The 14,240-nt window shown below is 55.7% G+C and overlaps 1 protein-coding gene across 6 annotated transcripts in view; it reads left to right on the top strand.

Moving 5' to 3' along the window:
• FAM53B (family with sequence similarity 53 member B) overlaps positions 1-14,240 on the top strand; it is a 130,716-nt gene extending 116,476 nt beyond the window's left edge. For all 6 annotated transcript variants that reach the window (XM_070631555.1, XM_070631561.1, XM_070631547.1 and 3 more), the window contains one exon: positions 9,840-14,240. In XM_070631555.1, the coding sequence (XP_070487656.1) occupies positions 9,840-10,205 (366 nt within the window). In that variant the 3' untranslated portion in view covers positions 10,206-14,240. The remainder of the gene's footprint in view (positions 1-9,839) is intronic.

The following is a 14,240-nucleotide window of genomic DNA, read 5'->3' on the forward strand; positions in this document are numbered from 1 at the left end:
CCCCTGCTAATGGACCCCTCAGCGGTGTGCAATCTCCTTCAGCTGTGAATTGCAGCGCTCATGAATCCTTTCAGATGTGGCAGGTATATCTCATGTGGGGCACATCCCACCAGTCGGATTGCTGGGCCACAGGTTGTGTGGTCTGTTGTCTTGGAGGATGTTGCCCAGGTGATGTTGTGGGAGCTGTGCACCGTGATGGAGGCTGGAGGTGGTCCATTTCCCCACTGCCCCTTCAACAGACACTGGTCTAATGTGGATTTTGCCAACTAGATAGGTGAAAAATAGTTTCTCTTTGTCATTTTAGTTTGTATTTTTCTAATCACTTAAGCATCTTTTTGTATATTTAAAGGCCATTCATAGGTCCTTTACTGTGTTCATTTGCCCTTTTAAAAAAGTTGAATTGTTGGTCTTTTTCTACTCTCTTGTATATTAGGGAGATTAGTTTTTGCCTGTGATATGAGTTGCAAGTGTTTATTTCTAATTTGTTTTGTTTTTTGACTTTGCTTTTGGCATTCTTTAACAGCTCTATTGAGGTATAATTCACATATTATAAAATTCACCCATTTAAAGTGTACAATTTTAGTGATTTTCAGTATATTCACAGAATTGTGCAACCATCACCACAATCAATTTTAGAACATTTTTCATCACGCCAAAAAGAAACCCTATGCCTATTGGCAGTCACTACTTATTGCCCTCAGCCACTCCCAGCCCCAGCCAACCAACCACTAATGTACTTTCTGTCTCTCTGGATTTACCTATTCTGGATAGTTCACGTAAATGGAATCATACAATATGTGGTCTCTTGGTGACTGGCTTCTTTCGCTGAGCTCCATAATGTTTTCACGGTTTATCATGTTACAGCAAGCATCAGTACTTCATTCCTTTTATGGGCAGATAATATTCCATTGTACAGAAGGACCGCATTTGACGTATCCATTGCTCGTTGATGGATTGGGATTTGGGTTCTTTCTGCTTTTTGGCTATTGTGAGTAATACTGCTATGAACATTTATGTACACCCTTTTGTGTGGGCATGTATTTTCATTTCTCTTAGGCATATACCTAGGGATGGACTTGCTGGGTCATTTGTGAACTCTGTTTATCATTTTGAGAAACTGCCAACCTGTTGGCCAAAGTGACTGCACAATTTTACATTCCCACCAGTTCTTTTATTTTTTGACATGTATATGTTTTTATCAAATTTATTAACTTATTTCTTTGTGACTCTGGATTTTGAGTTTTAGAAAAGCTTGTCTATTCCAAGATTATAAAGGAATTTGCCTGTGTTTACTTTTAGTACTTTTACGATTTTATATTGCGATCTTTGGTCCATGTGGAGTTTATCCTGTGTGTGTGGTGTAAATACGGATCCAAACTCTTTTTTTTTGATCTGGCACATTTGTCTCAATACCAGCTACTGAAAAGGCCATCATTTCCTCTCCGCTTTGAGACCCCACCTTTATCCTCTACTGAATGGGGTCTATTTCAGAACGTTCTTGGTGCGTCCTCATGTAGTAGTATACTCTTACTTATTGCGGCTTTGTTAATATGTTTTAGCACCTGATACGGCTAGTCCTGCCTCATTGTTCTTTACAGAGGTTTCTTGACTAATCTCATCTGTTTATTTTTTCATTAAAAAGTTGAGAATCATCTTCTCTGCAGATGGTGGGGGGAAGGGGGATGCTTGATATTTTAGATTGGGATTGTACGAGACTTATGAATTAACTTGGGGAGAATTGACACCTTCTTGAGCTCAAGTCTTCCTGTCCACAACACAGGATGTCTTTTTATTTGTTCGAGTCTACATTTGTGTTCTTTAAGGTTTTCTTCCTATCAGTTTTGCCAGTTCTTGTATTTTTATTCCTAGAGATTTTACCTTTTTTGTTGCTGGCATGCCTTCTTGCTCCTAAAAGTAGGTTACAGTTGAAAAGGGCAGTTGTGTTTGACTGCCTGTGGTATAGATTCTCTTCCCAAAGCTGAGCCCCTGGCCTCCACAGCTCCCTTTGCTGTGCAGCACTGTGTCCACAGGGAGCCACGGGCACAGCTCTGAGCCCGCGGGCAGTGGGTAGGCGGAGGGTGGGAGGGGGGTGCTCAGGTTTGCCAAGCATCCGCCCTGGCCTCCTAGGTGGTCTTGCTGCAATTAACCCTCCGAACAGTTCTGTGACTTTGGGGCTCTTATTAACCTTATACAAATGAGAAACCGAGGCTCAGAAGTTTAATGATTGTCAAGGTCCCCCAGAGGGCAGACCGGAGCTGAGATTCCAGCCCAGGCTTGTCCAGCCTTTCCTAGGCCACCATCCTGCCCAAGGATCGAATGTTCTCCTGAGCACAGCCCAGAAGTCAAGAGGCTGGTTGCACATCAACTAGCTTGCAATTTGGGGCAAGTCTCATCCCCTCTCTTGGCCTCAGTCTGCCCATCTGCAGATGAGGTTGTTAAACTGGTTGGCAATTTGCTCATTTTTCCGAAAAGGATCCCCTTTCTTTGGAAGCCAATATCTGGAACGCAGACATGGAGCTGCTGGGGTGGAGCCGAGAGGGCCCCAGTGCTCTGCAGCCCATCTCCCTGTGCCCGATATGGCCCTTGGGGCACCCAGCTCCAGGCAGCTGAACAAGAACCAGTGCCCACCATGCCCTCTGAGGGCCTTGGAGCCATCTTCCATGCCCCTAACCCTGCTGCAGAAGCCGCCCCAGGTACTGCATGAGTCCCGGCAGCATATTAGCCTTGGCCTCCCGCCAGAGCCCTGTGTGCTTTGGAAAGGTCCCTCAACTTTTGTTAGGCAAAGAATTCTCTTCACGCCAAGCTGAGAGTGAGGTGGTTTCACATGTCCCGTCCTGAGTGTGTGCTGGCCGGAATGCACACCACAGAAACAAAATGTTTGTTTTCCAATTGTGAGAGTGCCGGAGGCCCTTTGGCGTCGGCTTCCACACCTTCTGTGTTTGGGCAGGCCATCCGCCCCCCGGGGGCCTGGTGCAGACACATCGTCCGCCACAATGTGGCCTGTGGGGTGTGAGCAGAGAGGGGCCTTCGGGCCACTGGGATGGCCACCAGTCAGAGGACGTGCGGGACTCTGGGCCACCAAGGCCTCTTCTTGCCCACAGCACCCTGGGGACCTCAGGGCTGCCTCGACACACAAGCTGAGCCAGGCGGGGCTGACTGGGCGGGTCCTTCCTTCCTGTCCCCTCAGGCTGCCCTGGGCACCTACTGTGAGCTGGCCTCTGAGCCAGGCAATGGGGCAGAGGGTCAGGGCTGTGCAGGGCCAGGCTAGGTGCTCATGGGCTGGGGCTGGCTTCCAGAGGAGACAAGGCAAAGTTGGGCGTTAGTGGGTGAGAAGGAGCCTGCCAAGTGAATAGGTGCTCAGTCAACATTTGTGGCCTCTGCAGAGTGAGCTGAGGAAATGTGGTGCAGGAAGGCAGGGACTTCCAGTAACTGCTCAAGGCCATCCTTCCACCCCACAGATCTTTCCTGCCCCCCTCGCCCCGGGCTGTTGGTGGTAGAACCTGTGATCTGGGAAGAGCCTCGAGTATCCATTGCCAAATCAGCAGTGCTCACTGGGCCCCAGGGGCTCCCCCCAAGGCAATTTTATTTCCTATTTTCAGGTTGCAGCAACCTGGCTTCCCTGTCTGGGTTGCGGGGCTGGCATTTCCCTTATTCTGGAGAGTAGGGAAGCAGCCCAGGCTCAAAAGGGCTGCCTCTTGTGGGGTCCAAAGGTAAGTTTTTCGCAGAAGCAGGCTGGGCCTGACGCAGGTCTGGATGAGCAGCTGACCCGGCCCGCACAGGAAGTGAAACTGGGCTGTAGCAGGAGCGCGGTAAGATGCCAAGAGTGAAGGGCTGGCCTTCAGCGGGACCTGTGCAGCAGCCCTGAGAGGGGTCAGCCCACGCCCATTGCGCTTGGCCCTCTCCAGCCCCTGCCTGACACCAGACCAAACACAGCTCCGACCCAGGGCAGCCTGGGGGAGCAGCCCCACCACCTGACCCCTTGTGCCGGGCCTTCCTGTGAGAGAGAGTCTGGCCTTCATGCAAAATTCAGATTAACCAAAGATGGATTAAAGATAGGCCAAAAATATGCTGGGGCCTTTTTCCCTCTTTTCTGAGAAAGTTAATAAGTGCCCCCCAAACCCCACCCCGGAAACCACATGCCTTGCCATCCTGGTTGTCTCTGTGCCAGCTTCCAGTGTGAATGAGGCTTAGAATATTTCCAGGCCACTAGCCATCCTCATGGCCTGGTATTTTCTTGATACTTGGAGAATTCTGTTCTTGTGAAAGTGTCTGTTTGGGAAAGAAATGCCTCAGCTTAGCTGGATCCCTCGGCCTAGCTTCCAGCGGAGTGGCTGCAGGGGGTCAGGAAACACAGGCCAGCCTGGGTACCTGGTCTGATGATCCTCACTTGCTTGGACTGGTTTATGCCCCTCTTTCTAGAGGAATTTGAGGTAGCCCCCTAGAAATCTGTAACACAAAGAGATCCATAAAACTGGGTTAAAAAGAGGGAGATAGCATTAAAAAGAGGAAAAGCGAATGTGCCAGCCTTGAAGAACTGAGCCAGGAGAGGGAAGTGGAGGGGACTCTGTCACACTTCTTGTCTGAGAAGGGGAAGCACACGTGCGCCTTGGGGAGATGGGTTTTGTCCCAGTACGATGCTGAGAGGAAGTTTCATGTGGGCACTATGCTTAGGACACGCACTTACCAAGGAGAGGTGTCCCCCACAACCTCTGCTCCCCAGCAGACGCAAGGCCAGCTGGTTCTGGCAGCTGGACTCCTGACAGCCCTGATGGCCACCTCTGGCCAGGGCCTGGTGTTCCTGTTCTGGAACGAACTGCAGTACTGATGAGCAGTTGTATAATGCACAACTACGTTAGCATACAAAGTGCTTTCACCTCCCTTCTTAGGCTGTTCCTTAGAAGCAGAGCCTGAGATGGGGATTCTGGTCCAAGTGATTGATTGGAGTGGCTCTCAGGAGAAACCTGGAGGGAGGTGGATGGGACAGGGGAAGGAGCTCTGCAATGTGAAGAGCCCTTGGGATGGGATCCCTCTGAGGCCTGGGGCAGCTCTGGCACCTGTGTCAGCCAGACCTTGGCTGTGGGCTACCCCCCCACCCCCCCCCACCCCCCCCCACCAAGAGGGGTAACCTCCTAGACTTTCCAGCCCAGGGCAGTTCTCAGGAGGAAGGGGCGGGGAGCCATCAGCAGAGGGATGGGTGCCCCGTCTTGGCCTCTGTTTTCTCCTGTGAAGCAGCCCAGCCAGTAACAACTGTTCCTGTTTCCAAATGAGGCAACTGTCAGTGGAGGAGCCAGACTTGGGCCCAATTTCTCTGACTCCAGAATCTCTATCCCCATGCTCTTCCAGCTTTCGGGGCATGTCAGGGCCCAGGGAGACAGGAATGAGCCTGTCCTCTTTAGGGCAAGACGACCAGGAGAAAGGGGGCTGCTGCTGCCCATTCTCAGCCACAGCTGCCGACAGCCCACCCTTGCCTTTTCCCCGGGATGCCCTTTACCCTTCATCTTGTGGGGACTCCAGGCACGCAGGCAGTGTTCCCAGGGAGGCTTTTTGTGCCCTGCCCCGCCCCTTACTTCTGGGTTATTACTGACACGGTGTGTGGTGCAGCTCAGCTGAGTAGACGTTTCTGGAGTCCCTCCCTCGTGCTTGCCCAGGCTGGCATGGGAGCCCTAGTACTTGGGGAAGGGAAGGAGCTCGAGCGCCTGGGACTTGGCAGGGTGGGTGGCCGTCGGCACACACAGCAAGATGGGGCTGAGTGTCTGCTGAGTTAGCGAGAGCTTTCCGAGGGGGCATTTGGTTTTCAGCTTGCAGCTCCAGGCAGAAGTGCCCTCCACTGGCGAGGAGCTGAGCCCTCTCCAGACTCTTCACAGTGGGGCGCACAGGCCCAGGCGTGGAGAGGAGAGCCAGGCCTGGCTCTCGGGGTATTCTCACTGCCCAGGTCTGATGGGCCTCCGTCTGCAAGGAGGGCTGCAGAGTTCCGGCGGGTGAGCACTGGGAGGCAGGGACCTTTGTCTCTGTCCCCAAAGCCTGGCCAGGGGCCTCCTACCCAGGAGGGTGTCAGAACATATATCTGCACAGAAAGGCTGTGCAGAAGAGGCCATTGCTCCTGGCTGAGAAGCCCTGGGAGACTGGCTGGGGTGGGCTGAGACGTGGCGGCCAGAGCTGAGGTCTGGAGGGTCTGATGGAACAACTTGACTTTCAGGGGCTCCATTCTGAAGTCATTCCAGACTCTAGGACTGGCGTGCTGACCGATGTCTCCAGCCACTAGCTTGAGCTCACGTGGACAGTCCCTCTGAGCTTTGTTACCTGGGCAGGCCTGAGCCTGTATGGGTGGGCCAGGGCTGGGCCTCGAGAGAACAAAATTTGGAGTGGGGGGCTGTTTGTCCCAGAACAGCCATTTGCCCTGGAGTGATGTGTTCATGTTGCACCTTGGGCTTGTTAGTAACTTTCCCCAGACATTTTTGAGGGCACACAGGCCTCCAGGGCTCCCACAGGCCCATGCAGCATTCTTCTGTGGGGGCTGGGCTTCTCGGCAGCTTGAGCTGCCAGGAGAGACTGGCTGGGACCCTGCCCCCAGGGCATGGTGGGCACAGGGCCTGGGCATGGGCTGCGCCCTGGACATGGCAGGGGATGGGCTCACCTGGGGATAGAGTCTCGGCAGGACACACGCTGCCTCATTGTGGCAGTCACATTCCTCCCTGGCTGGTGGGGCATGCCACCAGCTGGGGCATTCAGCAGGCGGGTCTTGGTTTTCATGGTGGCTGAAGTGGCTGAGTTTTGAGTCAACAAAGTTTTCATGGAGACACTGGCTTTGCAGCCAAGGAGCAGATGCCTTTGGGACGGTTGGGGGGTGGGGTTCATTAGCATCCTGGAGTTGGCTTGTGTTAACATTCACCAGCCAAACCTTGCAGCTTTTTGTCCTGCTGCAGAGCAAACAGGACACAGTAATTCCAGACAGCCAGAATGGAGGTGGCCCTGAGTGCCCTTCGCCCACCCCTTATTTGGCAGGTGGGCCAAAGCCCAGAAGTTGTGGAGTCTTGTCTGAAGCCATGATGCCTGTGTGTAGCAGAGATCTGTCACAGCCTGTGTGACCTCAGCCTTCTCTGGGGGATACTTGAGATAAAAGCTATGTCTCTGAAAGGTTCCAGCAAACCGGGGTCCCCCAGCACCCGGCTGCCGGCATGGCTAATGTTTAACATGATCAGTGCTCAGACACACACTGTCACATTTGCCATAAAGTCAGGCACAAGAGCTGCCCCCCAACATCTTAGGTATTGGAATGCACAGGGTCAGGCAGGATGATCTGAGCAGCATGAAGAGGTGAATGCAGACTCGGGGGCACTTTCTGTTCAGTTGATGCCAGTGCTTCCCACTGTGTCCACCTTACGGCTCACAAGACACAGTGACACTGTCTGGGTGTTCACGCTGGGGTGAAGGGATGTGGCCGATCCTGAGGGCCGAGGCATCAGTGTCTCCGTGTCACTTGTGGGCCATTCGCAGCTCACTGGACTGACAACGAATGTTATTATTTATACTAGCAGGAGTCACATTGCCCTTGAGGGAGATTTCTTACATACCACCACTTCTCTCAGGCAAAGAGACAGATTGCCCAGCCAAGTGTCAGGGTTGGAGCTGGCTTCCCGGCTCCTGAGCTCCATGATGCTTCCCAGCCTCACACTTGGGCCTCCTCCGCCCTGGGCAGCCTGGGCCAGCAAGGATGGGGACTCAGGTGGGGGTGGGGGTTAATGCCTCCTGCCCAGGCTGGGCTGTCTTCGCTCTTTTTTGTGCCCCTACCCAGTTCTCCTTCTGTCCTGGCTCAGCTCTATGCCAGCCAGGAGAATGGGGCTCAGAGACCCTCCCATCACAGGCATCTTGGGCCTTCACCCAGCATCAGGTTTGAATTCTGACCTGTTTTGCATGAGGAGCCGTTGCCAGCCTTTGCTGTGTCGAGGGAGGGGATGTGCTCTGTGCAGACTGGGGGGCCTTGCTGAACCCTACAGTGGCCCGGGGCGGGGGACTGTGTGGTCCCCAGTCCAGTGAGGCTGTGACTGGACTCCTGCCGTGGCCTGGGCCAGCATCTCAGGTCTAATGGGTGGCCTAGCCCTTCTCTCCTTGATCCCAGCGCTCTTTCCCAGAGCTTCCCAATATGCTAGCCTTCACTTTTCTCATTTAATCAAAAGATTCCATGAAAAGCAAACCCATCAGAACAGTTTTCTCTATGGAGTGTTTGGGAACAATGAGCGTGTGCACGACAGGCTTAGCCGCCTTCCTCCAGAGATGGCGCCTTTTATTTTCCATTTGCCGAGCCTGTTTCAGCAGCTTGTTCATTGTGATAGCAGTGGTCATCTTTATTTCAAAGTGACAGACACACTGTAGCCTGTGAAAGGACCAGGGCCCTCGGGACAGGCCTGTGATCTTGGCATCGGAGGCGTGTGATGCCCCACGTCCTTGCCTCTGTGCCTCCGTGCCCCACAGCATGCAGGGAAGAAGCAAAAGCCCAGAGTCCTCTCCCCTGCCTTCCACGCACATCTCTTCTGTTGCGTCCCCTCTGAGAAGGGACCATGTTGCTGCTGGTCCTATTGGGGATCTCCAGGGCTGGGCTGTGGGCGCCCCTAGCCACAATCCTCTGTCCTGATTTTGTGCTCTGCCATGAAAGCAGGCATTTAACTGAACCTTCTGTGCACAGTGCTGGGCCTGCCCCGCCTTGTGAGCTCCGGTAGCCCCGAGCTCCCTGGTGTTCTAGTTGCGTCTGCGTCCGCCGCTCCGGCAGGCCCCAGGCTGCCTACTTCTCCAGGCCAGCCCCACACAGGGGCAGCACTTGGGTGGAGAGCTCTTGACAGCCACACTCTCTCACTGGGATCTCAAAGGGTCCTGTGGGACAGGCAGGGACCATTGCTTGACTCTTACAGATGAGGCAGCCAAGGCCTAGGGAGGCTGATGGCTCTGCGTGACACCCCCAGCTGATGAGCACCAGAACCAGCCTAGAGCTGGGCCTCTCCTCCAGCAGAGCTGTGGCGTCTGCCACCAGAGGGCCTGTGGAGAGCACAGGGCCCGACTCACCTGGAGAATCAGCATCTCCAGGCGGGGCCCAGGGCTCCTGTGGAGACCAGCTCCCTGGATGGCTGTGATGTGCACCAGGTTGGAACGCCAGCTCAACCCTGTGGAGCCATCTCCCCATCTGCGGGGTGGCGAGTGGGTGGGGTGGGCATTACGCCCCTCCATGTGCAGCAGTGCAGCCTGGCAACGTCTCCAGTTGCATCCATCAATTCTCTCCTGCTGTGGACTTTTTAATTGCTGAAGAGCCTTCCCACGCCTGAAAAGACCTGTCCTGTGTAGCCATCATTGAGGGGGTTGGCTTGCTCTCTCCTTTCCCCTTTGGCAGCTTGATAGGAATGCTCACATCGCTGAATTTGTGCGTGCATCCTCAGTTGTTTTCTGTAGGTAGGAATCCTAGAAGTGAAGTTGCCCGATGAAGGAATCTGATCTGTTTTTACCACCTCGCCCTTCAGAAAGCTTGTGCGGGAAGGGTTCTGAGCCTGCTCTTTTCTCTGCAGCCTCCGCAAATTGGGGAGTATCAAGTTGCGCTCTTTCCAATTTGTAGGTGAATAACTGAATTTTGCGTTTCTTTATTAACACGTATTCATTGGCCAGGGGTATTTCTTCGTGAGTGAGTTGCCGATGGCCCCTCTTCCTTGCCTAGCTGGTGGAGGAAGCCAGGGTTTGAGTGGTCTTCCACCCCCTGGCGACCCCATTGACAGGCCCGTGGGCTTTGTGGGGTGTGCAGTCCTTGGGTTCTGGGAAGGGAGTGTGACCCTTAGTGACCTGTGTGTCTGTCTCTCCCACAGAACTGTCAGACCTTCAGCAGCCTCAGCTGTCTGAGCGCAGGGATGGAAGACTGCGGCCCCCACAGCCCCTTTGCCCTCATCAGTGGCACCAGGTCCTGGACCGCCTTGCTCTCGGCCTCGGCCTCCGGCACGGGGGGCAGGACCCCTGCCGGGACCCCGGTCCCCGAGTCTCTCGCCCCGCCCTTTGACGACCACTTGGCCTGCAAGGAGGAGCCGTGCTGTGAGGAGTCAGATGGCTGTGCCCTGGACGAGGGCTGCGGCAGGAGGGGGGAGTCGGCTACGGCCTGGCGGGACCGCAGGGCCACCGAGAACAGCCCCTGCTCCCTGGACGGCGAGCTGGACATTGAACAGATAGAGAACAACTGAGGGGGTTGCGGGCCCCTGGTCAGGGGTGGGGGTGCATTAGAATCGACGGCCTCCCTCTGGGTACAGGGTGGGCACTGGAAGGGGGGAGCCCCACTCCTGGGCCTGATGAAAGCTTCCTGGAAGGCGCTGGGTCCCAGGGAGCGAGCCCACCCGCCTCCTGGAGAGGCTGTCCAGCCTGCAGGGGTCCTGGCCCAGGGCCAGGCGACCCGGCCGCACCACACGGTGGAACGCTCAGCCGCTCACAGCACGGCAGCCATGGTCCGCGAACTGCTGTCGCCGATAAAGCAGCTTCTTGGTTTGGGTCTCTTGCCCCTGTTTCCTTGTGGGACATCAGCCACCCCGCCTGGCACTTGTGGCACTTCCGGCAGGACTGGCCTCTCTGTGCGAATCCCGGTTTCCAGCCGGCGGGGCTTGTCGGGCGGCCTGGGCTCAGGTCCATCCAGTGGTGTCAAGGCCCTTCTTGGCCTCCTGCTCAGGTTCAGTTTTGGGGAGTCGGCCCCACAGCTCCGTTCACTCAGTTTTATTCCGTGCCTTCTCTCCCACATCTCCCTGCTTCAGGTTCGGGAAGGTTCGGGAGACGCTTCCTTCTGTAGTAGCACCTTGGCCTTAATTCCAAGTGTGGGAGACAGAGGCCCTGGGGTGCTGGGGTGGCCCTCCACGTCTGAACTCTCGGGTCCCAGGGAACGACTTGGGGTGCTTGTTAGAGGTCCCCTGCGCTGGGCAGGCATTTGCTGGATCTCTTGGCCAAAAAGACAGGCCCACTTGCCTCTCCGGTGGTGTGGAGAGCCTGGCCCCATGGCACTCTGCTACCCTGGGGGCCGTGCTGGCAGCTGGCAGCCATCCTCGTGGCTAACGTATCCCTACATGATTAGCTGAGTTGATTAAGGTGAGTGGAGACATGTCACCATAAAAGAGCGACCTCTTGAAAACGTCCTCAGGAGGCAGGAGCTATGAGCAGGTGCACAAATCTAGGCCCTGTCACATTTTGAGGGTGAAGGATGTCTGCTGGATGCTCTTGGGGGCCCTGGGTGGGGGACCTGCGAGGCCCCTGCAGGATTCCAGGCACATTCTCCTTGGTGGGTGGGGAGAGCTGGCCTTAATCAAGGTGTGCCGTCCACCTCAAGACAAGCCCACCTGCTGGTCGGCTGTGGGACAGAGTGTCTTAAGTGCTGCCTCCTGCTGTGGTCCCACCACACGCACAGGGGTTGACGCGCACACCCGCCCTGGTTCCACCCGCGGACTCCCTGACCCCCTGAGGCTTTGCTCTCAGGCAGCCCTCCCTGCCTGGCCGGCAGACACACCACATGGGCTCTGCCCTCTTGGAATCTGGCTTTTAGTGAACTTGGCATCTTCTACAGACAATAGCAATTTGGTCAACTTATGAGCAACTTATGGCTCCTTTTCCCATGAGGCTAAAAATCACTGGGGTGTTCTCTCTCGGGATTGCCAACATGTGATCAAGGCGCTTTCACGTTGCTGCTTCAGCTCCTCTCCTGTTGACAGCAAATGCCGCACTTCCACAGGTTGAGTACAGATGGTTCTCACCTTCTTTCTCCTAAAGAATGACCCTGTTTGGGAAACTTTATTTAAACCTTCACTTTTTTACTGCATCAAAAGTGTCATGGCTCAAGTTCTGATTGTAGGTGGCTTTTCTTAAAAATCAGCCTTAAGATGCTGGCAGAATCCCTAACTCAGTGGCCCTCTGAGGTTGCACTGAAAGCCTCTGTCTGGACAGTGTAATGGGTGTGCGGGTGCTGGGCCACCTTGCGGCAGGAACCAGCTATGCCTCGGTGGCTCCCACCAGAGGCACATCCCCTTGGGACCCTGGAGAGCCAACTCAGAGAGCTGGCGGCTCTGGGTCCACGATGACATCTTGCCTGATCCCTGCCTGGTGGGTTGTAGAGACCACATCTTAGAGCAAATCCGGAGGAGGCTGGGGCAGTTGTGTGATGTCTGGCAGCATGTGAACTCGGAGAGCATGAGCTGATGCCTCTGAGGTGGGAGGTGTGGCACCTGGCCCACACCAAGAGTGGCCACAGAGGAGCATGGCCTCTAAAGCAGCCCTTCCTTTGGGAAGGGAGGCAGGGCCCCATCTCCTGGTCCATGCCACACTGAGGGACAGAGGGCTGAGCGAGGATAGGCCTGGGCAGCAGCCCTGGCTGCCTCTCCTGGGACCAGAAGGGGAGGTACACGGTGGTGGGTGTGTGTCACAGGGCTGTGGTGCAGGTGACCTGCCCTCAGACCTTGCCTGCCGCCTCCCCCCTCTCAGGCCTCATGGCAGGGAAGGACAAGCAGGAGCTTGTGAAATGGCCCTCCCTGCAAGCCGGTCCCATCTACCCACAGGCCCAGCCCCAGGGCGCTTTCGGGCAGAAGCCATCCTGGCCCAGGGCAGGGCAGAGTTTGGTTGTTTCCAGCCTCCTCAGGTCCCTCTTGGCTGTCCCTGCCCCCTCAGAAGCTCCTAGCCCAAGCCCACACCAGCAGCAGTGAGGGGAGAAGACGGCCAGTGTCCTTTCTGCTCAGAGAAAGAAATGTCCGTCAGTTGGTTTCATGTTTGTCTTTGATTGGAGAGAGCAGACCCCAGCTAGAAGGTGCCCACACTGCCCAGAGAGGCCCGTTCGTGCACAACCCGCTGGCACCAAGACTTCTGCTCTTGGAGGAACGCTCGCCCAGGAGGCTCTCTCCGACCCCAGGTGGCTCTCTCCGACCCCAGGTGGCTGTCCTGCCGGGCCAGCTGCGGGCTGGCGGACTCGCCCTGCAGGAGCCTCACTTTTGTGGGGGCCCTGCCTCTCGCAGCCGATGCCCATAAACTCCTGCCTCTGCGGTAAGGCTGGGGGAGTTCAGCGCCAGGGAGGAGGGCTGTACCAGGCTGCCCGCCTGCCCGGGGCCTGAACCACGAGAGCGGGATCAGGGCTCCAGGAGAGCCGTGGGGAGGGGCAGCTTGCTGGCCCGCGTCTCCCTACTCCAGAGGAGCGTCCTCCAGCTCGGGCCATGGCCTTGCCATTTACATGCCTGCAACCCCCTTGCCTTATTCGCGGTGGCAGCCGGGCCTGGCAGGGCCACGGGCAGACGCACCGTCCGGCCACGGTGGAGCTTGTGCTCACCATATACATGGATTTTCATTCTCAGAAAGCCTTATTTTTCAACAAAATTTTTGTAGCAGGAAAGTTTTGTGAATTTGTATGCTGAAAAAAAAATTTAAATAAAGGAAAAGCCCACATTAAAAAGAAAAACCCAAATGTCCCGGTGGGTCCCCAGTGCAGGGGCCCCGCTTTTGAGCAGGCGGCCATGGCGTCTAGACCGCGCCCTGGGGGCTGTGCACTGGTTTGGGCTCGAGCTCCTCCGTGTCTTCCCCCAGGGTTCAGGTCGTCCGCACTCTGTGGCCTGGGGCTGGTCACCTGAACGGTGGAAGCTTCGGGCTGTGCCGCCGGGGCGTGAGCAGCACAGCCCAGCAGCAGGCTTGGCAGCCTCGCCAGGACCCAGCGGGTACCGCCCTGGCACCCGGCTCCCTTGTGGGCAATGATGCCACATCTTGCCAGGTCCGCACAGTTGGTCAAATCCCTGCCCTGGGCACCAGTCAAGAGAAAACCATGCCTCTTTAAAGAGAAAAGAAGAAAAAAAGATTTTTAAAAAAATCCCAGACTGCAGCAGAGATCTTGTAGCCTAGATAGGATAGTCTGACCTTCTAGCATAGTCTCTTTGGCAAAGAAGTTGTGTTTTCAGTGCGTGGAGGAGACGTCCTGGGGGCTCGGGTGATGGTGTGTAGGCTGTTTCTGGAGCCATGGCGTGCTTTCCCGAACCATACATTGTTGGTCTTGCAGAGCCTTGGGAGGTGTGGCGGCCAGCACATGTGCTGGGCCAGGCCCTGCCCGGGCAGAGTGATCTGGTGCGGAAGGCACTGGGTCTGTCCCCTCCCGCCTGCCGCAGCCTGTCCTCCGCGCAGGCCGTGACTGTCTTGCACTAGAGCCGCTCTAGTCTCTCAGGAATTTGCTTGTTACTTTTACTGTGTAAATAAAGCTTCCTGGTTCAGCACCTGCC

Source organism: Equus przewalskii, chromosome 1, assembly GCF_037783145.1.
Source record: "Equus przewalskii isolate Varuska chromosome 1, EquPr2, whole genome shotgun sequence".
Classification (NCBI taxonomy): Eukaryota; Metazoa; Chordata; class Mammalia; order Perissodactyla; family Equidae; genus Equus; species Equus przewalskii.